The sequence below is a fragment of the Salmo trutta genome, chromosome 18, assembly GCF_901001165.1.
Source record: "Salmo trutta chromosome 18, fSalTru1.1, whole genome shotgun sequence".
In the NCBI taxonomy this organism is placed as follows: domain Eukaryota; kingdom Metazoa; phylum Chordata; class Actinopteri; order Salmoniformes; family Salmonidae; genus Salmo; species Salmo trutta.
This window is the reverse complement of record NC_042974.1, coordinates 20254502-20281070: the sequence shown is the minus strand read 5'-3', so window position 1 is coordinate 20281070 and position 26569 is coordinate 20254502. Positions and strand designations below refer to the sequence as shown.

General features: G+C 40.5%; 1 protein-coding gene across 6 annotated transcripts; it reads left to right on the top strand.

Annotated features, from left to right (window-relative positions):
• Nucleotides 1-127: 127 nt before the first annotated feature.
• LOC115152965 (mitogen-activated protein kinase 8) lies at nt 128-26569 on the top strand. Of its 6 annotated transcripts, none has more exons than XM_029697922.1 (12): nt 128-293; nt 10599-10777; nt 12167-12296; nt 12756-12814; nt 13173-13311; nt 14292-14457; nt 16169-16240; nt 16542-16724; nt 16823-16947; nt 17145-17208; nt 21161-21238; nt 24721-26569. In XM_029697922.1, exons 2-12 carry the CDS (start codon nt 10650-10652, stop codon nt 24891-24893), a joined length of 1317 nt encoding a protein of 438 aa, XP_029553782.1. In that variant the 5' UTR covers nt 128-293; nt 10599-10649; the 3' UTR covers nt 24894-26569. The 6 variants fall into 6 exon arrangements, with proteins under 6 accessions (XP_029553782.1, XP_029553781.1, XP_029553783.1 ...); XM_029697921.1 differs by having other exon boundaries at nt 10578-10777; XM_029697923.1 differs by lacking the exon at nt 128-293 and having other exon boundaries at nt 10427-10777; nt 24721-24914; nt 25541-26569.

Sequence of the window (26569 nt, the reverse complement as noted above, 5' to 3'; positions counted from 1 at the left end):
TTTTTCGTGGACCGATTTTGGTCGGAGGGAAACCTCTCGCTTCACCTCTTCCTCTTGGTAGCTCCGTTTTTACGGAAGCGTAGGACTTGAGTGACGTGGTACGCATGTCTTCTGCAGTGCGCGCACAGCCTGGCAATGCAGAGAGCGTTGTGCATTCGGTGAGGTCATGTTTGTAGCTGGACAACATAATAGCGAAATTTGTATTATCCTTATAAATAAACTGAATTCATCGTCAAGGACGCCGACTATTGTGGAGAATCGAGGAGTGATCATTCTGTATTTTGTTGACGGAGGTAAGCGCTTACGTTTTTGCGCCGCTGTCCATGGTATTGTTTAGCTGTGGGGAGGGTCGTTTGCGGCGAATCGCACGCAACTACAGATGCGGTTTGTTGTCAATATATTATAATGGTTCAATTTATTCTATCCTATTCACCTAATAGTCCATGATTCAATGTAACAGGGAAGGCTACCACAATATATTCGATTGTTGGATTGGCATAGGATAGTGCTCAAAATAAGCTATCCCGCTATGTGTAGGTTAATAACGTATCGCATAGACTACATACAGGCTGTAAAAACCAGGCTATTACCAAAATGCCTGCTTGGGAATTATAGACATATTTGCTACATTTTTAGCGAGGTTGGTTATCGTCATATCATCATCATATTGTCAAGGCGCCGGTGTTTTGTTTTACCTGACAGCCACCGTAAGGGGCGTATAACGGTAAAAGGTCGGCTGGCCAAGGTTATTATGACGGTATTAAAACACTGTGGCTTGTCAGGGCCATTTATAGCAATTGATCACTATTGGTTTTAAACAATCTGAATGGTCAATGTATAGCCTAACAGTGGCGGTTCTAGACCATTTCAACTGGGGGGGCCAAGCTGGAGCCAGTTGTACTGTTAGAGGGGCCAGTTACATTAGACGTTATTGCTGTCATATCGTTTTCTTCACTGCATTGCAGGCATTAGCAGGCAAAATACCATGTTCATAATCATCATCGTTGCCACTGTCTAATAACGGATGTAAAAAAAAAAGAACGATAGCAATAATTAGTTCCGTAGAAATGATTTCATACTCCACATTTAGGGGGGCCACAAGGGGGTCCAAAATTGTTGTCACAGGGGCACTGCCCCCCCCCCCCCAGAACCACTAGTGTAGCTTAAGCCTTAGAATCTTCCCTCTGCCACTCTTGAAGTCTTTACAACACCATGTCTACAACATTGTTAATTCAGTGTACAGTCAATTAGGTGATAAAGACAGCTATGCCTGGGATATATTTAGGGTCCATAACCGTTGCATACTGTAGGACTAGTATTTACATATAAAATCAAATTTATTTAGAAAGTCCTTCGTACGTCAGCTGATATCTCAAAGTGCTGTACAGAAACCCAGCCTAAAACCCCAAACAGCAAGCAATGCAGGTGTAGAAGCACGGTGGCTAGGAAAAACTCCCTAGAAAGGCCAGAACCTAGGAAGAAACCTAGAGAGGAACCAGGCTATGAGGTGTGGCTAATCCTCTTCTGGCTGTGCCGGGTGGAGATTATAACAGAACATGGCCAAGATATTGAAATGTTCATAGATGACCAGCAGGGTCAAATAATAATAATCACAGTGGTTGAGGGTGCAACAGGTCAGCACCTCAGGAGTAAATGTCAGTTGGCTTTTCATAGCCAATCATTCAGAGTATCTCTACCGCTCCTGCTGTCTCTAGAGAGTTGAAAACAGCAGGTCTGGGACAGGTAGCACGTCCGGTGAACAGGTCAGGGTTCCATAGGCAGAACAGTTGAAACTGGAGCAGCAGCACGGCCAGGTGGACTGGGGACAGCAATGAGTCATCAGGCCAGGTAGTCCTGAGGCATGGTGCTAGGGCTCAGGTCCTCCGAGAGAGAGAAAGAAAGAAAGAGAATTAGAGAGAGCATACTTAAATTCACACAGGACACAGGATAAGACAAGAGAAATACTCCAGATATAACAGACTAACCCTAGCCGCCCGACACAAAGTACTGCAGCATAAATACTGGAGGCTGAGACAGGAGAGGTCAGGAGACACACTGTGGCCCCATCCGACGATACCCCCAGACAGGGCCAAACAGGCAGGATATAACCCCACCCACTTTGCCAAAGCACAGCCCCACACCACTATAGGGATATCTTCAACCACCAACTTACCATCCTGAGACAAGGCCGAGTATAGCCCACAAAGATCTCCGCCATGGCACAACCCAAGGGGGGGGCGCCAACCCAGACAGAAAGATCACGTCAGTGACTCAACCCACTCAAGTGACGTACCCCTCCTAGGGACGGCATGGAAGAGCACCAGTAAGCCAGTGATTCAGCCCCTGTAATAGGGTTAGAGGCAGAGAATCCCAGTGGAGAGAGGGGAACTGTCCAGGCAGAGACAGCAAGGGCGGTTCGTTACTCCAGTGCCTTTCCGTTCACCTTCACACTCATGGGCCAGACTACACTCAATCATAGGACCTACTGAAGAGATGAGTCTTCAATAAAGACTTAAAGGTTGAGACTGAGTCTGCGTCTCTCACATGGGTAGGTAGACCATTCCATAAAAATTGAGCTCTATAGGAGAAAGCCCTGCCTCCAGCTGTTTGCTTAGAAATTCTAGGGACTGTTAGGAGGCCTGCGTCTTGTGACCGTAGCGTACATGTAGGTATGTACGGCAGGACCAAATTGGAAAGATAGGTAGGAGCAAGCCCATGTAATGTTTTGTAGGTTAGCAGTAAAACCTTGAAATCAGCCCTTGCCTTAACAGGAAGCCAGTGTAGAGAGGCTAGCGCTGGAGTAATATGATCAAATGTTTTGGTTCTAGTCAAGATTGTAGCAGCCTTGTTTAGCACTAACTGAAGCCAAAATATAGCCAAAATAGGCACATAGCATTTTATGATCTATTCCACATATAATATTAACATTTCAAGAACATTTTTAATACTTAGCCCAATATACAGTTGAAGTCAGAAGTTCCCATATACATAGGTTGGAGTCATTAACTTGTTTTTCAACCACTCCACAAATGTCTTGTTAACAATCTATAGATTTGGCAAGTCGGTTAGGCCGTCTACTTTGTGCATGACACAAGTAATTTTTCCAACAATTGTTTACAGACAGATTATTTCACTTATAATTCACTTCATCACTTTTCCAGTGGGTCAGAAGTTTACATACACTAAGATGACTGTGCCTTTATACAGCTTGGAAAATTCCAGAAAATTATGTAATGGCTTTAGAAGCTCCTGATAGGCTAATTGACAGTCATTTAATCAATTGGAGGTGTACCTGTGATGTATTTCAAGGCCTACCTTCAAACTCAGTGCCTCTTTGCTTGACATCATGGGAAAATAAAAAGAAATCAGCCACGACCACAGAAAAAATAAAATAGTAAACCTCCACAAGTTTGGTTCATCCTTGGGAGCAATTTCCAAAGGCCTGAAGGTACTACGTTCATCTGTACAAACAATAGTACGCAAGTATAAATGCCATGGGACCACGCAGCTGTCATACCGCCCAGGAAGGACACGTGTTCTGTCTCCTAGAGATGAACGTACTTAGGTGTGAAAAATGCAAATCAATCCCAGAACAGCAAAGAACCTTGTGAAGATGCTGGAGGAAACAGATACAAAAGTATCTAAATCCACAGTAAAACAAGTCCTATATCGACATAACCTGAAAGGCTGCTCAGCAAAACTGCCATAAAAAAGACAGACTGCTGTTTGCAATTGCACATGGGGACGAAGATCGTACTTTTTGGAGAAATGTCCTCTCGTCTGATGAAACAAAAATAGAACTGTTAGGCCATAATGACCATTATTATGTTAGGAGGAAAAAAGGGGAGGCTTGCAAGCCGAAGAACACCATCCCAACCGTGAAGCACGGGGGTGGCAGCATCATGTTGTGGGGGTGCTTTGCTGCAGGAGGGACTGGTGCACTTCACAAAATACATGGCATCATGATGAGGGAAAATTATGTGGATATAATGAAGCGACATCTCAAGATGTTAGTCAGGAAGTTAAAGCTTGGTCGCAAATGGGTCTTCCAAATGGTTAATGACCCCAAGCATAATTCCAAAGTTGTGGCAAAATGGCTTAAGGACAACAAAGTCAAGGTATTGGAGTGGCCATCACAAAGCCCTGACCTCAATCCCATAGAAAATTTGTGGGCAGAACTGAAAAAGCGTGTGCGAGCAAGTAGGCCTACAAACCGGACTCCGTTACACCAGCTCTGTCAGGAGGAAAGCGCCAAAATTCACCTGTAACGGCTGTCGTCGGAAGAAGACCAAGGTGCAGCGGAGTTAGTGTTCATAATTTAATTCAGAAAGAACACGATATAATTACAAAACAAGAAACAACTGACAGCTAACACACTGAACAGAAACAATTACCCACAAAACCCCAACGGAAAAACATGCACTTATGTGTGACTCCCAATCAACAGCAACGAACATCAGCTGTGCCTGATTTGGGAGCCACACACGGCCCAAAACAAAGAAATACAAACACATAGACACAGAACATAGAACGCCCACCCAATGTAACACCCTGGCCTAACCAAAATAAAGAACAAAAAACCCCTCTCTATGGCCAGGGCGTTACATCACCCAACTTATTGTGGGAACCTTGTGGAAGGCTACCCGAAACGTTTTACCTAAGTTAAACCATTTAAAGGCAATGCTACCAAATACTAATTGAGTGTATGTAAACTTCTGACCCACTGGGAATGTGCTGAAATAAATAAATGCTGAAATAAATAATTATCTCTACTATTATTCTGACATTTCACATTCTTAAAATAAAGTGGTGATCGTAACTGACCTAAGACACAGAATTTTTACTAGGATTAAATGTCAGGAACTGTGAAAAACGGAGTTTAAATGTATTTGGCTAAGGTGTATGTGAACTTCCGACTTCAACTGTAGGTAATGCCACTTGTAAGCAATGTATTATTCTATATTAAATGCAGTAGGAATTTTCTATTTAGGAATTAAATCAGATGCGTACTGTGTATGTTCCAATGTTATTCATTGGTCAGTTATACTGTATTAATAGTTTGAGATAAGATTAATGATTGTGGATGTTTTGCCAGATGTAAGCTATAGTCAGTTCCTATGGGTGGGGCTCAGGTTTGACTGCCAGTGTTGACGGGCTGTTTGTCATGGTTATCGGTCATTACAATGGAGTGGAGGCTGAAATGGAGGGTCGCTTACTGTTATTGCAGGGCTGTAGAAGTGTATCAGCTGTCCTAACTCACAGACCCCTTGATAGACTACCCAAACCTTCTGACTGCTGATTGGAGATGGAGAGATAAAGGAGAGAGAGAAGGAGAGCGCAAGAGAGCTGTTCTTGGTGCAGCCAGTTACTGACTGAAATGAAATGCTAAGATACTGCAGTTATAGCCAGTATTCATCCTTTTGTCTCATACTGATTACTCACAATAAACAGTCACTGTAAAACATTAGCAGGTGTTACTGTTTACTGGTGACTGCAACTCACAGTAACTGACAACACCCAAGAACTAAGCACTTTAGCTCCATTATTATAGCATAATGTTGGCTACACAAGGTTATGCTTCATTCATTAACCATTGTGTGTTTGTAAATCATTATACAGCAATTGTTCATTTATTCATTCAGACTTACACTATATATGCATGTTAGTAACTGTATATGACCCATGCAGGCATATAACCCACAACTAAAAGCAGTAAAGCTAAGCACCACACTCCATCCACCCAGCTAATACATCTGAACAATGATCTTATGACTGCCTGGCTTCTGTCTGATGATTGATATGAGGAATGGTGTGATTATACTGTGACACTGTGTGTGTGTGTGTGTGTGTGTGGGTGTGGGTGTGTGTGTGTGTGTGTGTGTATGTGTGTGTGTGTGTGTTAGTGTGTAGTTTATTGGTTTATTCGGATCCCCGTTAGCTTTTGCCAAAGCAGCAGCTATTCTTCCTGGGGTCCACAAAATACACAAAACATGACAAATAAAAAAACACTGATACACTGATAGACAAGGACAATCACACACATGTAAAATACAACAATATACAAACATAAAAAAATAATACAATACAACAACAAAAAGAATGTGTGTGTTATTGTGTCTGTGTGCATGTGTTTGTGTGTGTCCCCCTTACAGTCCCTGCCGTTCTATGAAATGTTGTTTAATCATTTTGAAGGTCCTTTTGCTGTTTGCTTGAGTAATTGGAGATGGAAGGGAGTTCCATGCGATTATGGCTCTGTATAATACTGTGTGTTGCCATGAATTCATTTTGGAGTTGGGGACTGTGAAGAGACTCCTTGTGGTATATCTTGTGGGGTATGTATGTGTATGTCTTGTGGGGTATGTATGTGTATGTCTTGTGGGGTATGTATGGGTGTCCAAGATTAATGTTATTTGATTATGTAGAAAATCTAACATTTTCATGACAGTAATACTTCTCATTAAAACAAGAAGAGAAGCACACAGTTAGTCTCTCGTCAACCCTCAACCAGGAAAGACTGGCATGCTTGTTATTGATGTTAGTTCTGTATGTGTAGTTAAGGGCCTGCTGCTCTGTTTTGAGCCAGCTGCAGCTTTTCTAGGTCTTCCTTTGCTGCACTTGACCATATGACTGCACAGTAATCAATATGGGACAAGACTAGAGCCTGAACAACTGGTACAGTTGATTTTTGTTTTTAGAACAGACTTTCCATCTTCACAACAACTTCGTCATCCAATGTTATACCTAGGAGTTTCTAGGTATATTAAAATTAAGATGTCTTGAGTTACTTGTTTGAATCACCTTTGGCAGCAATAATTAAAGCTGTGAATCATGTTGAATAAGATTTCACTAACTTTGCACATATCTTGTAGCAACACATATCCTTTGTGGTTGGAAAAATTGCTGAAATGTTCAATTTGGTTGGGGATCATTGATGGACAGCAATATTCAAGTCTTATCTCAACTTTTCAAACATATTTATGTCAGCACTAAGACTGGACCCTCAGGAACACTCAACATCTATTAGAAAGTCATTCTGGTTTGTCCTAAGTGTTAAAATGTGTGTAATCGTCCCACTAATAAATAAAACTGCCACAGTGTTAGGTCTTCAAAGACTAAGGCAGGTTTTCCTCAAAGTTTTTACATGAGCATTTCCCCAATAATTTTGGGCCTGACAAAACTCCCCAGTCCCTGCCTGTGACAGGCATACCTATAACTTGATGCTGCCACCACAATTCTTGAAAATAAACTCTGCAAAAAAAGAAACGTCCCTTTTTCAGGAACCTGTCTTTCAAAGATAATTCGTTAAAATCTAAATAACTTCAAAGATCTTCATTGTAAAGGGTTTAAACACTGTTTCCCATGCTTGTTCAATGAACCATAAACAATTAATGAACATGCACCTCTGGAACGGTCGTTAAGACACTAACAGCTTACAGATGGTAGGCAATTAAGGTCACTGTTATGAAAACGTAGGACACTAAAGAGGCCTTTCTACTGACTCTGAAATACACCAAAAGAATGATGCCCAGGGTCCCTGCTCATCTGCGTGAACATGCCTTAGGCATGCTGCAAGGAGGCATGAGGACTGCAGATGTGGCCAGGGCAATAAATTGCAATGTCCGTACTGTGAGATGCCTAAGACAGCGCTACAGGGAGACAGGATGGACAGCTGATCGTCCTCACAGTGGCAGACCATGTGTAACAACAGCTGCACAGGATCGGTACATTCGAACATCACACCTGCTGGACAGGTACAGAATGGCAACAACAACTGCCCGAGTTACACCAGGAACGCACAATCCTTTCATCAGTGCTCAGACTGTCAGCAATAGGCTGAAAGAGGCTGGACTGAGGGCTTGTAGGCCTGTTGTAAGGCAGGTCCTCACCAGACATCAGTGGAAACAATGTCGCCTATGGGCACAATCCCACCGTTGCTGGACCAGACAGGACTGGCAAAAAGTGCTCTTAGACGAGTCACGGTTTTGTCTCACCAGGGGTGATGGTAGGATTCGCGTTTATCGTCGAAGGTATGAGCGTTACACCGAGGCCTGTACTCTGGTCCAAGATCGATTTGGAGGTAGATGGTCCGTCATGCTCTGGGGCGGTGTGTCACAGCATCATCGGACTGAGCTTGTCGTCATTGCAGGCAATCTCAACGCTGTGCATTACAGGGAAGACATCCTCCTCCCTCATGTGGTACCCTTCCACCAGGCTCATCCTGACATGACCCTCCAGCATGACACTGCCACCAGCCATACTGCTCGTTCTGTGCATGATTTCCTGCAAGACAGGAATGCCAGTGTTCTGCCATGGCCAGCGAAGAACCCCGATCTCAATCCCATTGAGCATGTCTGGGACCTATTGGATCGGAGGGTGAGGGCCAGGGCCATTCCCCCCAGAAATGTCCAGGAACTTGCAGGTGCCTTGGTGGAAAAGTGGGGTAACATCTCACATCAAGAACTGGCAAATCAGGTGCAGTCCATGAGGAGGAGATGCACTGCAGTACTTAATGCAGCTGGTGGCCACACCAGATGTTGTCTGTTACTTTTGATTATTTTGACCCCCCCCTTTGTTCAGGGACACATTATTCAATTTCTGTTAGTCACATGTCTGTGGAACTTGTTCAGTTTATGTCTCAGTTGTTGAATCTTATGTTCATACAAATATTTACACATGTTAAGTTTGCTGAAAATAACCGCAGTTGACAGTGAGAGGACGTTTCTTTTTTTGCTGAGTTTATATAGGGTTTCACTCTGTGATGTGTTAGATTTGGCCCAAACGTAAGTTGTTCATTTAGGCCAAAAAGTTAAGTATTTTGCCATGCTGTCTTGAGGTATAACTCAAGGGCCATGTTTCAAACAGGTGTGATGATTTGGAATGGATTTCTTTAGCACAGGCTTCCTTCTTTTCTCTCTGTCAAACAGGCCAGTAATGTGGAATGAATGCAAGGCTGTTGATCCATGCAGTTTTCTCTCCGCTCAGCCAATGAACTCTGTGGCTGTTTTAAAATCATCTTTGGCCTCATAGTGATATCCCTTAGCAGTTTCCCTTCTCTCCTACAGCTCAGTTAGGAAGGATGGCCAGATCCTCACAGTGCCAGGGTGATGCGATACTCCACCTACAGATTATTTACCGTATTTGACAATACTTAAAGTGATATTCAGTGTCTTGGAATTATTTCGTAACCTCCCCTGATATGTGCCTATCTAAAAATGTATCACTGACATGTTTCTAATTGGTTGCTCTGAGATCAAATTATTGTTTGGATATCACTATCTAACAGAGGGACCTTATAAAGACAAGGTCATCTATTCTTAAATCATGAGAACCACTACTTATGCGAACAGGTGGACACTATTCAATAAATGGTGTGAAATTTGATGAAAATATTTGCTCTTCACAAAAAGACTTACGCGTTCACAATATATTTGTTTTTTTTAATGTTTTATTAATATCAGCAAATGTCTAAAAATGTTCTTACAATTTTAAAATGTGGAGTAGTTTATGTAGATCTGTAAGGAAAATAAAATGTAAGGCAGCAATATAAACTGTATATACCTCAACCATCAAATGAATGGTAAAGATTAGCACCGCAGATCTGCATTATGCTTATCTTCGCTATTCATTTTGGATTGTGGCATTTACACTGTAGCTCCTTCTACAAAACAGAATGCCGGGGATGTGGACTTATCTGAAGAGAAGATCGCTTTTGAGGTTTGAAAATATCATCTGATTTTGGAGTGTAATGACCCTTTAGCAGTAATTTTGATAGGACTGAGTGGTCTGAGTGGGGAGGAGAAAACTGGAAATGATCTGTTATTGGCATAGAGGTTTGGAACTCTCTTATTGGTCTATTAACTAATGTACTGCCTGGTGATGTCACCAGCAGAGTTGGGTAGGTTACGGAACTTTTGGATTACCCAAACTCAGTTTCTTTTAGATTACTTTCACATTAGAAGAATACATAAGTTAATTTTACCATTTGAACGACTTCTATTGCAGGATAAATCAATGGTAGAGTTTACATAGCTGTCCATAAATGGTTGTAGCATTTTACTTGGGTTGGTTAACTAGGCTTATTCTAACCCATTGCTTTCTACTTTAATACAGATAATAATATGATTAGGCTATATCTTTACAAAATCAAAGTCTGTCAGATTTCCAGTCAGTTATTCCAATGAATTTAATAGCCCTTGATATTCAAGAATAGGACTTGAAAATATAGATAAGGACCAAACATATTTTTTAAATCTAAAGGTAATCCTACAAGTAATCATCTATTTTTTTTCCAAAAGTATCTGCAATGTGATTACCATAACAAAGCAAAAACAATAACAAAGGCACTGGGGCGAACAGTGGCTCTGTTTCCCCTAATGCAGATTTGATCTTTAAAGCTAAAAAATATGCACTTCACAACATACCGTAGCTACCTGTGTTCTGTATCCTAAAAATATGTTATTCTCTTTATGTGTGTGTGTGTGCATGCGTTTGTGCATACCTGTGTTCTGTATCCTAAAAATATGTTATTCTCTTTATGTGTGTGTGTGTGCATGCGTTTGTGCATTTTTGTGTGTGAGTGCGTGCATGTGGGTCAATAGTCCAGAGAGCATAGTTTGGATGCCCAGAAAGCAGCTCCTCAAGGTTTCATCATGAATAACAACAAGCGAGGAGAAGAGAGGGAGTTCTACAGTTTAGATGTCGGAGATTCCACCTTCACAGTTCTGAAATGCTACCAGAATCTAAGGCCCATCGGCTCAGGAGCACAGGGAATCGTCTGGTAAGTGTAATCACTATGCAATTACTAGTTACTGAGAAGAAAAAAACAATGTGCTGCTTTAAAGAAAACTATAAGGCCGTAGAGACTTGGTACAAGGTACTTTTTGAAAAGGGTAGTCTATGACTGACAGAAGAGGTCACCTCTTAGTAAATGAAAGTTGTTGGATTGGCATAGTCATTTTTGTCTATATATTTTTTATTGTTTATGCTATCTTTTACATTTATGTTGCTACTTTTATTATTCATAAATAATTTACTTTAGGTTCACACAGAGCTCCCATGTGGACACTGAAATCTTTATGCCTTGATGAAGGCTGACACAATGCCAAAATGCGTTGGGGTTTGTTTGTCATGTTTTTAACTATTTTCTTTTTATTTTGTTGGGAATTTTACCCCAATTTTGTGATATCCATTTGCGAATCAATTATGATCTTGTCTCATTGCTGCGGGAGAGCCAAAGGTCAAGTCATTAATCCTCTGAAACATGACCCGCCAAACCGCGCTCCTTAAGCCAGCCACACCAATGTGTCAGAAGAAACACTGTTCAACTGACGACCGAGTCGTTCAACAGGCACCCGGCCCAACATAAGGAGTCGCTAGAGCGCGATGAGCCAAGTAAAGCCCCCCCGGCCAAACCCTCCCCTAACCCGGACGACACTGGGCCAATTGTGCACCGCCCTATGGGACTCCCGGTCACGGCTGGTTGTGACACAGCCTGGGATCGAACCCGGGTCTGTAGTGACACCTAAAGCACTGTGATGAAGTGCCTTAGACCACAGTGCTACTCAGGAGGCCGTTTTTAACTATTTCTAACGAAATACCCCAGAAAATAAATGCCCAGAAAAGAAGTTCATCCCTCCGTTTGCCTTGATGGGCAAAAGTAAACCCCACGATAAATGTTTCTACATTTTTCATTAACTAAGTGGTGGCCTTCATACCCTTTTAGTTTCTTCTGCCTGTCATATACTGGTTAATTACTGTTTTAACAGCAGGTTGTACTAGGTAATTACCAGTAAACAACAGGATACAAAATATAGTGTCACCATGTATTGTTTTCAAATCTTTTTTTTGTTGCCCCATGAAATACTTTTTTTTCATATTCAATTAGTTTATAAGGCAACATAAAATTAAAAGCTACATACCAAAGTACCCCAGTTTGAATTTGTCTAAATACTGTGGTGCTTAATCAATAGAGGAAGGTTGATGCCAAAGCTGGTCCATCAATGGCACAATGGACCATGAAATGTTTCAAGGTCACATGCTGTAAAACATCCAATGGAAAGAAACACAAATTAGACATCCATTTAAATTCCTATTTCCTACAGTTTGTATCACCCTATTGTTAGGGATGTGTTCATGTATTGCCATGCTCTTGGTCTTGCCTTTTCAGTTCAGCGTATGACCACAACCTTGAGAGAAATGTGGCTATTAAGAAGTTGAGTCGGCCGTTCCAGAACCAGACGCATGCCAAGAGAGCGTACAGAGAACTGGTGTTAATGAAATGTGTCAATCACAAAAATGTAAGTCTGCCTACCAACACTGGTCAATGACTTTTTCCTGCTGTTTTATTATAGTCTAGGTATGACTCTGACAATTATCCTCAATTATGTTTATGAATGGCCTGGCTGGACATAGAGAGAAACTCAAAGAATATTATTTTATGAATGGCCTGGCTGGACATAGAGAGACACTCTAAGAATATTATTTTATGAATGCATAATGGTACTTCAGAAGGAACAGTAAACAGGCATTTGCTTTGGTAGCCCATATAGTTAATATACACACAGCTAAAATGCAGATTCATTCAACCAGCATCCAGAATTGCAGTTACCCGTTTTTATATTTTTTATTGTTATATTGCATAATACATTTGAAAATTACTTGATTACAAACATGTTATGATGGACTGTTTTCCTTATATTGAGGAAACTAATTTAGCAAACATTGTGTATGACTCATGTGTGTTCATGTTGTTACAGATCATTGGCCTATTAAACGTATTCAGCCCACAAAAATCATTAGAAGAATTTGCAGATGTGTAAGTACATTATAAGAAAAGTCTTGAGCCTTTTGCATAAAACACTGGGGGAAAATCCTCAGTGGAAATGCACCTTAATTGATGTATAATAACATGATAAACCTTTGACAGTGTAAAATGATTACATGCTGTTAGGAATTAAGACATAGAAGGATCATAGAATGATATTTTAATAGGGCCTGTCTGTCATCAATTAAATAATTACTCAGCTATTACCAGAATAACTGTCTGAAATCTCTCTGCATACTGTATCCCTCTCTGTTTAAGCCTTCCAGCTGGCTCCACAGATGTGGGTGTGTGCGCCTGCTCAGTGTGTGTGTGTGTGTGTGTATTTTCATCTCTTTTCCTACCTGTGTAGATACATTGTGATGGAGCTGATGGATGCCAACTTGTGCCAGGTGATTCAGATGGAGCTGGATCATGAGAGGTTGTCCTACTTGCTCTACCAGATGCTGTGTGGCATCAAACACCTCCATGCTGCCGGCATCATACACAGGGTACGGCTCATACTGGCTCATACACACTAACGCTAAGCTAACAGGTAGACACTGGGAATGGCTCATGCATGCTAACTCTAAGCTAACAGGTAGACACAGGGTATAGTTCACACCAATAACAATAAGATAACAGGTAGACACAGGGTATGGCTCATACTGGGTAACACTAAACTAATAATGGGGGATTGTTGTATTTCCAAAGATTATACTGTAAGCTAAAAGCCCAGATTTACAGTAACTCCTCCTTGTCAGAGCTGTGATATTGGCTATATCCACAGGAGAGCAGGAGGAACCTGCTAATGATCTAAATACTCATTCAGATTTAATGACTGGGATTGCATCCGAAATGTCACCCTAATCCTGGGCTCTGGTCAAATAAATGCAATGTATAGGGAGTGATAGAGTGCGATTTGGGATACATGCTTGGCCCAATGGAGCATGTAAAGTTGACTCAAGGATGGAAAAAACAAATAACTACCGAGATCATTCTGAGATGAATCTAGATGCTAGAATAATGTAACTGGTTTGTATGTCATACTACCAGGCTGTTTGCCTACATGCAAATCTGTGAAAGATGACTCACTACTCAGTAACTGTAGTTAAATTGGAGTGACTCATTACTGTTGTAAGATGGTGATGAATATGGATGCTGCCCTGTTTTATAATATTATGATGACAACACTCCTATACTCCTACATAGCTTCACTGATGTCCCCCATCTGCCTCTCTCGTTGTTTGGGGAGCTTGTGTTCCCATGCTATAATAGCTAAAACAAACTGCCAAGACGGCAAATAGTGCTCTCTGACGGGATTGTCTGCCATAATCTTTTAGTAAAGAATGCTCTGGAACACACTGCCCAGGCTATAGACAATTTTCGCTGTGCCTGGGCTTTAAAATATGCCGCTGCCATTGATGATGATGACGATGATGACGACAAAGATCATGACAATGATGATGTTCTCTCCTTGTCCCTTCTCTAGGATCTAAAGCCCAGTAACATTGTGGTGAAGTCAGACTGTACGTTGAAGATCTTGGACTTTGGCTTGGCTCGGACGGCGGCTACAGGTTTGCTGATGACCCCCTACGTAGTGACCAGATACTACAGAGCACCAGAGGTCATACTGGGGATGGGCTACCAGGCCAACGGTCAGTACCTGTCAATCAATCAAGCAAATATTAATTCACCAAAATGATTTTATTCATTATCCATCACTGCAGATTCTTTCATGACATTGTTTTAATGTTGTTTTACTCTTGTAAATATTAATTATGTTTATAATGATACATTGCAAATCACAGCTATAATCAAGTTTCCATCCAACCTTTTTGGGGCGGCAGGTAGCCTAGTGGTTAGAGCGTTTGGCCAGTAACCGAAAGATTGCTAGATCAAATCCCTGAGCTGACAAGGTGAAAATCTGCAGTTCTGCCACTGTTCCTAGGCCGTCATTGTAAATAAGAATTTGTTCTTAACTGACTTGCCTGGTTAAATAAAAAGATTTAAAAGATGTCAGTAAAGTACATCGGAAATAAAATGTCACGAAAGGCCTGTTGCAAACAGCAAATTTGTCAGTAAACTTTCCAAATGTTGACTCAACAAAATATACTAGACAAGGTGGGATATTTTTGTGTCTGTAACATTAACTCTGTGAGAAGTGTGTAAGGTTTTGCTTTTATTTTCTTAGTCAACCTTGTGTTCTGGAACGTAGCCCTGTCTTTCATTTTTGTTAATTGATTTCACCTGTGTTCGATTCTCACCTGGTCTCATCAGCTCCCTATTTAGTTCAGTTCTTTCTGTTTGTATGGTTGTGAGGTATTGTTTGACCATTCATTGCCTGCCTGTGACCACGATTCCTGCCTTCTGCGACGGCTTAATAAACATTTGCTGCGCTTTGCGCGTGAATCTACACCTCTTTCACCCTGGGTATTCAGTACAAAGTGGAGATGGAAATGCCTTTATGCACAAATATATATGGAATTCCATTAGCTTGTATGTTTTATTTGGTACATGGGAATTTAACCGGTAAAAGTTATTTTTATGTACACTACATCATCACGCACAGCCTCTTATCCGCAACAAGTCAATTTGATGGAAACACATCTCTGGTGGGAAAATGCTCATATTGTTGATATGCAGATTATTTTCTATTCTCTTGAAAATCTGTTGCCAATTGGATGTAAACCTAGCTAACAACAACAGCACTGTTTTCATTACAGTTATGTTTTTATAAATCATGGAAATTAAATCAATAACAACACTGTTTTCTTTTGCCAGCTTATACATTAGCCATCCACTTCTATTCAAGCCTCTGGGAAAGTTGTTCACAATGAGAAACAATGGTCTCTTTGCTAACTACTAAAAGCTACCCCACCCCTCCCCCTCTCCTGCCCATGTTGTAACAGTGGACATATGGTCTGTGGGGTGTATTCTGGCAGAAATGATCCGCCACAAAATCTTGTTCGCAGGAAGGGACTGTATCCTTGGTGCTTCTGGTTGTAAATCGTCTCCTGCCGAACTTAAACAGTTTGCCTCCTCTATGAGGCCATTCCTCTTCAGTCTCTCGGTTTATGAGATGGACATTTATTTCACGTCCTGATTTCCTTCCTGTGCCTGGAGACTGGCAGACCCTGAATGCTGCATCCATTTTCACTCTCGTTCACCCAATTTACTCGTTCATGCTTTCCTTGTTCTCCTTCATTCATCAGATGTATCCCTCTTTCCATTTTCAGTTTCATGTGTCTGATTTATTTGTGTTGTACATTTTTTGAAATTCATTCACATTCCTCTCTCATTTCCTTAATCTTTTCTTCATTTTTTTTCTCTCTGTGTTTGCATGTCATCCCTTCATTCATGTTGCAGTGGACGTGTGGTCAGTGGGTTGTATTGTGGCTGAGATGGTCAGAGGTAGTGTGTTGTTCCCAGGCTCTGACCGTATCCTTTCCTATTTTCCTGTGTTATCATTCCACCATGTCTGTGTTTTTACCTTGTTTTTACCACCAACCACTGCCCCATGGAGCACTCCTTTTGCACTATTCCCACCATCATATCCACCATATCCAAGTACACCCATACTCCCATCCTCCCTCCCCATAACCACTTAAGCTTCTGCCAATACACAGAGATAGTTCTAGAAAACAGGAATAGTTCTGGAACAGTAGTTCTCTAGCATAGTTATGTGTGTCTGTGGAGAAGGCTATGTCTGTGTAGTGTTTCCCTAACTCCCCCTGCTCAGACATTGACCAGTGGAACAAGGTGATAGAGCAGCTTGGGACTCCGCCCCAGGAGTTCTTGATGAAGCTCAACCAATCAGTGAGGACATACGTAGAGAACAGGCCGCGTTACGCAGGATACAGCTTTGACAAACTCTTCCCTGACGTCCTCTTCCCTGCAGACTCAGAGCACAACAAACTGAAAGGTACTGGAAATGGAGTGTGTTTGTGTGTGGGTAGGGTGAGTGTGTGGTGTGCGTGTGTGTGCATGCTAGTATGAATAATATTCACTTTCCACTTCCAGCGAGCCAGGCCAGAGACCTGCTGTCTAGGATGTTGGTGATCGACTCGTCTAAGAGGATCTCTGTGGACGAGGCCCTGAAACACCCCTATATCAACGTGTGGTACGACCCAGCAGAAGTGGAGGCGGTAAGTGTTTAACAAATGGTACAATCTGTTGGAGGGGGAACTTGGAAATTGGACCGACACGGTTGACACTTTTAGTCAGAAGAGTGAACTACGGTTGATGGTTTGATGTAGGGATGAACCTTTCTTCCCTCTCTTCTCCTTTTCCTGTGCTCTCTTCTGCTCTTTTCCTCTTTCTTTTGCTTTCTTTCTCGTCTCAGCCCCCTCCGAAGATCACAGACAAGCAGCTGGATGAGCGAGAGCATACGGTGGAGGAGTGGAAAGGTTAAAGATGTTACTACAACTATCACTTTTCACTAGACATGTGTCACATACAAACAGTGAGCTCCAAAAGTATTGGCACAGTGACATCTTTTTTTGTTGTTTTAGCTCTGCACTTCGGATTTGAAATGATACAATGACTATGAGGTTGAAGTGCAGACTGTCAGCTTTCATTTTAGGGTCCATATCGGGTGAACCGTTTAGAAATTACAGCACTATTTGTACACCCACAGGCCCACCCAATCAAATTGTGCAATTTTTATATATATATATATATATATATATATATATATATATATATATTAAAAAAATGTGTGTGTGTGTGTGTGTGTGTGTGTGTGTGTGTATGTGTATGTATATATATATATATATATATATATATATATATATATATATATATATATATATATATATATATAATATACACACACATTTTTGGTTTTTGGCCAACCATCCCATGAAAGTGAATGTCATTCCAGTTGATCTGAATGTCATTCCAGTGCACTGCTTGCTATGAATTATATCTGATGGTGTTTGCATGTTTAGGTAAAAATACAAATAATGTCCCGTTTGGAACACTGACCAGTAGAGAGCATATATATATATATATATATATATATATATATATATATATATATATATATATATATATATATATATATATATATATATATATATATGCCACCTCGTGGCTTGGTTTTTGCTCTGATATGCACTGTCAACTGTGGGACCTTATATAGACAGGTGTGTGCCTTTCCAAATCATGTACAATCAATTGAATTTACCACAATCCAATCAATTCATAGAAACATCTCAAGGTTGATCAATTGAAACAGGATGCAGATGAGCTCAATTTCGAGTCTCATAGCGATGGGTCTGAATACATATGTAAATAAGGCATTTCTGTTTTTTGTTTTTGTATACATTTGCAAAAAAAATTATAAACCTGTTTTCGCTTTGTCATTATGGGGTATTGTGAGCAGATTGATGAGGACATTTTATTTAATGAATTTTAGAATAAGGCTGTAATGTAACAAAATGTGGAAAAAGTCTAGGGGTCTGAATACTTTCCGAATCCACTGTATTATGCTCTCTACTTGTCAGTGTTCCAAAAGGGGTATTTATTTGTATTTTAACCTAAACTTCCAAACACCATCAGCTAGAATTCTTAGCAAGCAGTGCACTGGAATGACATTCAGATGAACTGGAATGACATTCACTTTCATGGGATGGTTGGCCAAAAATAACTAACTAAAAGCCACAACGCCAATAAGCCACAAATATGGCCGCGTTGAGGCATATGTCCCTCTGCTTCTATGGCTGTATGCACCATGCCACTGCATACTTAATTTGTTCATTTAGCAAACAAAACAGCTCATAATCCAGTGCCTTTATAACAGTCAACACACCTATATTTGTTTGCATTAATTAGCTTTAAAAATGCAACATTTTCTCTCAGCCTCATGGCAAAATGTGTAGAATAGCATCCAGAGGTGGTGCTCCTAGTAGCCGGTGATTTTAATGCAAGGAAACTGATATATGTTTTACCTAATTTCTACCAGCATGTCAACTGTACAACTAAAGACAAAACTAGATCACCTTTATTCCACACACAGAAATGCCTACAAAGTTCTCCCTCGCCCTCTATTTGGCAAATCTGACTACAACGCTATCCTCCTGATTCCTGCTTACAAGTAAAAACTCAAACATGAAGTACCAGTGTGGTGGTTAATTTCTGTATTATCAAACGAGGAGAGACAAACTTTACACAAGTCAGAGTTATATTTAAACTACATCTTTAATAATAAGAGCTTTGCAATAGCAATGACTTTCAACGATTCCCTATTTCTAATGAACCGTTGAGAGTGACAACACAATGGCTACTGAGATCTTTTATAGCAAAGATCCACCCCCTACTCAACATAACAAACCACAGATATTAGGAACAGTTCACAAAGGAAGACTTTATAAATGAGAAAGGAGTATCCCGTAGCCAGATAGCATTCGCTATAAATTATCGTTCAGTTTGGTCCCTAAAACGAGATTCTAATCTCGTTCCTGGTACGGTATAGCACAAACATTACCTCATGTTCTCTGGAATGCTCTTTAGGTTGTTTCACCCAAAGACATCATAAATCTCCTCTGTCAGTGTTATCTCATAGAGGCCCATCCTCAGTAGAACACACACACAATAGTTAACAGAATACTCTATTCTGTCGAATAAAACAAATATTATAATGCAATACAAGCATTATAACATAATCTTGCAATTTCCATGACACAGTGAAGTACTCAAAACAGGAACAACTCAAAACAGGAAGGTCTGACAAAGTGGATGCTAAGCTACAGGACTATTTCGCTAACACAGACTGGAATATGTTCCGGAATTCATCCAATGGCATTGAGGAGTAACTGTATGTACATATCCCAACCAGAAGCCATGGACTACAGGCAACATCCGCACTGAGCTAAAGGCTAGAGCTGACACTTTCAAGGAGCAGGAGACTAATCAGGACACTTATAAAAAATCCTGCTACGACCTCTGACAAGCCATCAAACAGGCAAAGCGTCAATACAGGACTAAGATTGAATCCTACTATGCCGGCTCTGATGCTTGTCGGATGTGGCAGGGCTTGCGAACTATCACGGATTACAAAGGGAGACCCAGTCGCGAGTTGCCCTGTGACGCAAGCCTCCAGACGAGCTAAATGCCTTATATGCTCGCTTCGAGGCAAGCAACACTGAACCATGCATGAGAGCACCAGCTGTTCCAGATGACTGTGTGATCATGCTCTCCATAGCCGATATGAGTAAGAACTTTAAACAGGTTAACATTCACAGACGGATTACCAGAACGCGTACAGAGCATGTACTGACCAGCTGGCATTTTAAACTCCCTGACCATGTCTGTAATACCTACATGTTTCAAGCAGACCACCATAGTCCCTGTGCCTGACAATTCCAATGTAACCTGTCTATTTGACTATCGCCCTGTAGCCCTCAAATCTGTAGCCATGAAATGCTTTGAAAGGTTGGTCCTGGCTCACATCACAACCATCATCCCAGACACCCTGGACCCACTCCAATTCACATACCACCCCAACAGATCCACAGATGACCCAATCTCTATTACACTCCACACTGCCCTCTCCCACCTAGAAAAAATGAACACCTATGTGAGAATGCTGTTCATTGACTACAGCTCAGCATTCAATACCATAGTGCCCTCCAAGCTCATCACTAAGCTAAGGACCCTGGGACTGAACAGCTGCCTCTGCAACTGGATCCTGGACTTCCTGACGGGCCACCCCAAGATGGTGAGGGTAGGCAACAATACATCTGCCACGCTAACCCTCAATACGGGGGCCCCTCAGGGGTGCGTGCTTAGTTCCCTCCTGCACTCGCTGTTCACTCATAACTGCGTGGCCGCACATGACTCCAACACCATCATTATGTTTGCTGACGACACGACGGTGGTCAGTCTCCAGCCAGCCATGTCAGACTGTTCTCTCTGCTACCGGATGTTTGTTATGTTTGTTAATGAATGCGCACATTTTAGGATTGAGCATTTACATTTTTATTTCTATAGTGAATGAAAATTGCTACTTGGTTTAGAAAAAGGCTACATTTTCTTAGCTAAAATGCATATTATTCCATTATAATGTTGATAATGACAATTAATAAGTTAAATATGTATGTTGATAATGTCCTTAAAACATGTCATTTTTTTTCTCTCTCCTTCTTTCCCTCCTCTCTGAACTGTCTCTTTCCCCTCCTTTATGTCTCTCTCTCCACCTCTCTTCTTTTCTCTCCTTGTCTTCGCTTTCTCTCATTTCCCCCTTTATCTCCCCCTCTTTCCCTCTCGCTCTCTGTGTCTCTGTCTCTGTGTTTCTGTGTCTCTCTCTCTCTCTTTCTTTCTCTCTCTTTCTCGCTCCCTGTATTCGCCCTGTTGTAGACCTGATCTGGAAGGAGGTGTATGAGTGGGATGAGTGGAACAAGCAGAATGGTGTGATCAGAGGACAACCTCTTTTAGGTTAGTTTATTTTGCTTATGTGAGCTGGTGTCTGCTGTTATTGTGTTAATGTTGACAAAATCTGTATATTTCACTGTGAAAAAACATGGATTAAAATATTGTTTATGGTATGAGACCGTACAACAATTACTGGGGATGGTCCAACTTGAGGTGCCATTTAAAGAAATGCACCCCCCTCCCCATCATAAAACATATTTTCACGTGACCCTCCCCTTGTACATGCTTTTCCCTTCCTCATCATTTAATTAACTTGAAATAATATAATAATAATTTGTATTTTTTTCTGATTTCATAGGCATGCAAGCTTCACTTGGGAGAATACTAATAACATTTCAACTCACCATTATTGGATACCTGATGCTAGCTGGCTAAAGAAACAAGAGGCTTATTTTTTTGCTTACAGTAGCTATTTGACCATAGGCTATGTACTCGCCTGTTCAAATATCTCATGTAAATCCTGGTTAGTCAATGTGCTAAAATGGCAATTACTCAATGACTCGTGTGTCACATTCATGTTTTTGGAAATTGCATATCATGTCTATGTAGGCTAGCCTGCCACTGTAACTACAATGGTTACTGTCAGAATATTCACGTCAAGTCCATCGAATCAGCTCGTGTTGTGGGTGTGTTTTTTTTTTTTTTTTTTTACAAAGATGCTTCGGGGAGTCAGAGATGCGCGACAGGCTCGCAGACTGGTCTGTGCTGAGTTTATTGATTACCCATCCCGTGTGCTAAGGGATAAAAATATATATTTATGCCATGGCCCGCCGGGCAAGTAGCAAGCCAGGGAAAAACACACAACTGTCCCCTGTGCCCAATAAAAAACCATGCAACCCCCCCAGAAAGCAAAAAAATTGACAAGTAACAGTAACTAACGCACTTTTGTACATCGTGCTATTCTGTACAATTTACCTTATTTTAGTGCCCCAAAAACGTAACACTTCCAGGTCAACTGTAATGTGAATACCATTGTAAAGCACAATTTCTGGGGTGGTGTTTGTAGCTGAAACTGACCAAGAGCAGTGGTGAATCAAAACTTTCTTTATGTAGCCCTTCACCGTCGTACCCATATACGGGTTGAAAATGGCAGATTTGGACACTGATAAGCACCTAAATTGGAACGGAGTGACTGTACAGTAACCTGCTATACATGATGTCAGAGCTCAATGTCTCTCCTTCACAGCTCTGTATGGGTTTTGACTGACAGACGTTCTGAACTTGAGCACTGCATGCGACAAGAAGTTACTCTCATTCCTCACAGAAATTTAGCAAATGTTCTGTTGTCTGAGTGAGGCAAATGCTGTAAATTAAGAGGACTCATAGTATTTTGAAAGATGAGATGTTGTGGATTACAAAAAATACTGCTTTGATGTCATACAAGCAGCCAAACACCCGTGAGTCCAAATGTGCACTTCACATTTCCATATCATAAAACTCATGTCATATACAGTGTCAATGTTTATGATCACTATGTTTGATGTGCAGTTACAAGATGACATTGCGTCATACGCTGGGTTGTCCTGAACAGAGTGAGCCTAGGTTTGTTGTATTGTGAAGAAAATTTGCCATGGAACACGCATCTGAATGCGCTCATGACTCCATTCTATGCGCACCAATATTACGATCTGCTATTCTGAATTGCATTGTGAAAGCCTAACACTGTAAGATCATATTTGATCATTTAGCTAGTAATATTGGCAATATAACAAGCTTTCAAATGATGACGACCTGACCCAGATTTAGATTTATAATGGATTGTTTTTGGATTGCGTAAACAACAACAATAATTGTGTGATGGCGCGGATGCAGGGCTGTGTTCCAAACAGAACAACTACAAGTCTGCTTGCTCTAGTTCCTCAACGGCACAGACTCTTCTTTGAGTCATAAAAGTGCATTGAAGTTACTTTTGAAGTAACTACAAGTCACACTTTGAAGACACCAGTTAGACCTCTCACTCAAACCCTTCTCATTTTTTTGTCTTATGTTGCACCTACTCCACATGTTCTAAAAATATGTTTATCATATTACTGAATTTATCCAGAGTATTTTCAGATTGCGTTATAAACAAATGTGGTGAAGGTACAGTAAATACCTAATCCACATTAAATCAACAGTGTAATGTTTGGATTCAGTCTGTGTCAGGTGTACTGTTGTGTACTTACCTTTGGTCTAATAATTTTCCCATAATCTCCAAACTGTTCCCATTGTAACCATGGTTTATTTCAATTTATCCCTATCCATATAGCTCAATTACCACGAGTGTAAAAGGTTAAGCTTTTATGCAAATTTTAAACCGTTATAGTTCAAAGAGTACAAATAGCATCAACAATCTTTTGACAATCAATCGAAGTTGAGTCCATTTGTACATTTCAATGTTGGTCTAGTTCAAAAAGTATAAATGATATCAAAAAGTTGTATACAAGCACATTATTCCAGACTGGTCTGCACAATTTAGTTTGAATGGCATTTCAAGCTTAAACAGTTGAAGACTCGTAGCGACCAGAAATTCAAAACTATGGCCCCAGAAATGCATAGGTATTTATGAAAATATGGTTGTAGTGTGAAAAGTATAAGTAGTATATATAAAAACAAAATCACGCAACAGTACAAGTACCAGTCTGCATGTTTTAAAGTTGTTACATAGCTGGTAGCTTTAACAGTTCAAGAGCAGTGGCGAATCCAAATACTTCCCATTAAAGCCTATGGAGATTTTATGCACAATGAAAATGTTTATAGTTAAAAAAATATATAAAAAATCTGTATGCAAGGCAAGCACACTATTCCAGACCAATCTGCACGTTTTATAGTTTGAGTGGTGTTTCTAGATTAAAGAGGTTCCAGTGGAATAATCATAAGAATGAACAGTTTCTAAAGTTGCTGTTGCTGAACGAGAGCATGCACAGCTGACTCATAGGAGGGAGGTGAATAAATGTAGTAGGTTGCTCTATGGGGGGGGGGGGGGGGGGGGGTCGTTGCATCCCTCACAGACTCAGAGGTGTTCATACAAATCATTAAATCATTAAAATCCAGACAGAAAACATTTACACAAGAAGCAACCTAATATCACACACAACATTAATAATTCAGTCTAATCTACAATGCATTTTTAGACTTAATGTAGGGATGTAATTTTAGGGGAAAATTGAAAAAAAGGGTCCGATCCTTATTATTAAGAGCATATCAGTTAAAAATCAATTTTAACATTCTAGCCTCAGTTTATTAGTCCTTTAGTCCTTGTTTAACTCAGTAACACTTTTCGAATATTGAGGTCATATGAAAACATTGTCCAACCTAATGTCCAGGGACAGAAAGTCACACTAGAAAAAAGAAAGGCACGAGAAAAGAAAGGCACCCTATGGTGTGTGTGCGTTATTATGTGTGTATCTCGCAGGTCTGTGTGTGTTTGTTTGTTTGTTTGCGCATGTGCATGCTAGTTCCTAGTACAGGTGTATCAGTCATCCTGTGTGTTTTTCGCAGCACAGGTGCAGCAGTGATTGACAGCTCCCCTCAGTACCCCTCGTCCTCCTACTCGGCCAATGACGTATCCTCCATGTCGACTGACCCCAGTGACCCTAGTGAACCCACCATGACCTCTGACACGGACAGCAGCCTGGACAGCCACACCTCTCTGGGAGCACTGGCCTGCTGCAGATAACACACACACACTCCTGTCACGGTATATAGTTTAAAACACTTAAAGGGGCAATCTGCGGTGGGATACATATATATTTCTTTGCCTTTTTATTGAATGATATATTCCAATTGATTCTTGAAGAATATATAAATGCTTTTACTCCATTGTTTGTAAACAATGTAATTGTAAACAAACACTGTGTATAGCCTCAAAACATGGTTAAAATTATACTTTTGATACTGTATCATGGATGGTCAGTCCTTGCATCCATAGCTTTGTCTATGAATTTCAAAGCGATTACATTTCTCTAGCCGCAACCCTAAGCTGCTTACCAAAAACAGTGGTAGGGTGACTGCTTTATTGTTGTTTGAACTGCAGATTGCCCCTTTAAGGGTCTGTAGTAAAAAAAAAAAAGTTTTAATTTATTTTTTAAATGTACAGCTTTTTTTATTTGCTATGTCCCCTATATCAGGCATTGCCGATTGTGTACATGCTGTAAATTACTATATTTATTTATTTTCTTGTGTCAGCTTCTGTCCCCCCAAGCTGTGTATGTCTATGCTGTAAATGATAGTGGTTCAAATCTCACAGTAGATGGAACTTTTTCCCCTTTTCCCTATTAGAAAGTGTTTTCTTACAAACACATATTTATTTTCTATTATAAACAGGGTGGTTCGAGCACTGAATGCTGATTGGCTGGCAGCTTTGGTATATGAGACCGTATACCACGGGTATGACAAAACATTTATTTTGCATTAAATCAAAGCATTAAATCACCAGGCCCAAATACCTTTGTCACTTAATCATCTTTGTTGCTTTATTTCTTCAACCAGTGGCCCATCCCACTTGGCTCTAACCCTTCAATGTTTGCAGATCTTTAGGTTTTGGATTGGTATAAACACCTGTACAGGTCTGCAAACATCAAAGGGTTGGGGCCAAGGGGAAGGGACGAAGGCTGCTTATGTTTTATTGGCGGGGCCAGGAGGATTTCCCCAGGTCACAGGACCAGGAAAAACTCACAGCCCCATTGATTTGATTTAAGTGCTCTTACATTTCAGGAATTCTTGAAAGTTGGGACAATCCTTGACCGGCAGATAAACTTTATTTTGATTGTTTATTTTGTTGCATTATTTGATCCTAAAAATTAAATTTAGGGGAATTTTATAAGGGGAAAGATTTGCTTTTGGAATTTTCTAAATATTTTCAAAATTACAAATTTCCATGTTGGCTCTATGCCTGGAAATCACCTTGTCCGGAGCCAAGGAGGGCAATTTCAAACTCTCCAAAAAATTCTTAAAACGGCAATAATGAATATTAACTGAAAAGGGATCTTAGGTAGTTTCTTGCATTAGACCTCTGACTTAAAATAATATTTCTTTCAAAACTGTGATTCCTAAAAAAATTGTCACGAGATTTGATGAACTCCGTCTGATTTGTCTACAATCATAAATTAATCAAGAATGATCCGGGTCAGCTCATGGACCTTTTCTTAATGTCCTCATTACATATAGTGCAACAAAACCACTCATGGTCTGCAAAGTTGATCTACTTTTGATAGATTTAAAGAAACAATATTGAAATCAAAGTCCGTCAGATTTTTGTCTAACGTCAACTCCGTCAGAGTGCTGAAATATATGATAGAATGGTTATATTTTTATTGGGAATTTTCAAATAAATGATTTTCTATATTTTACAAA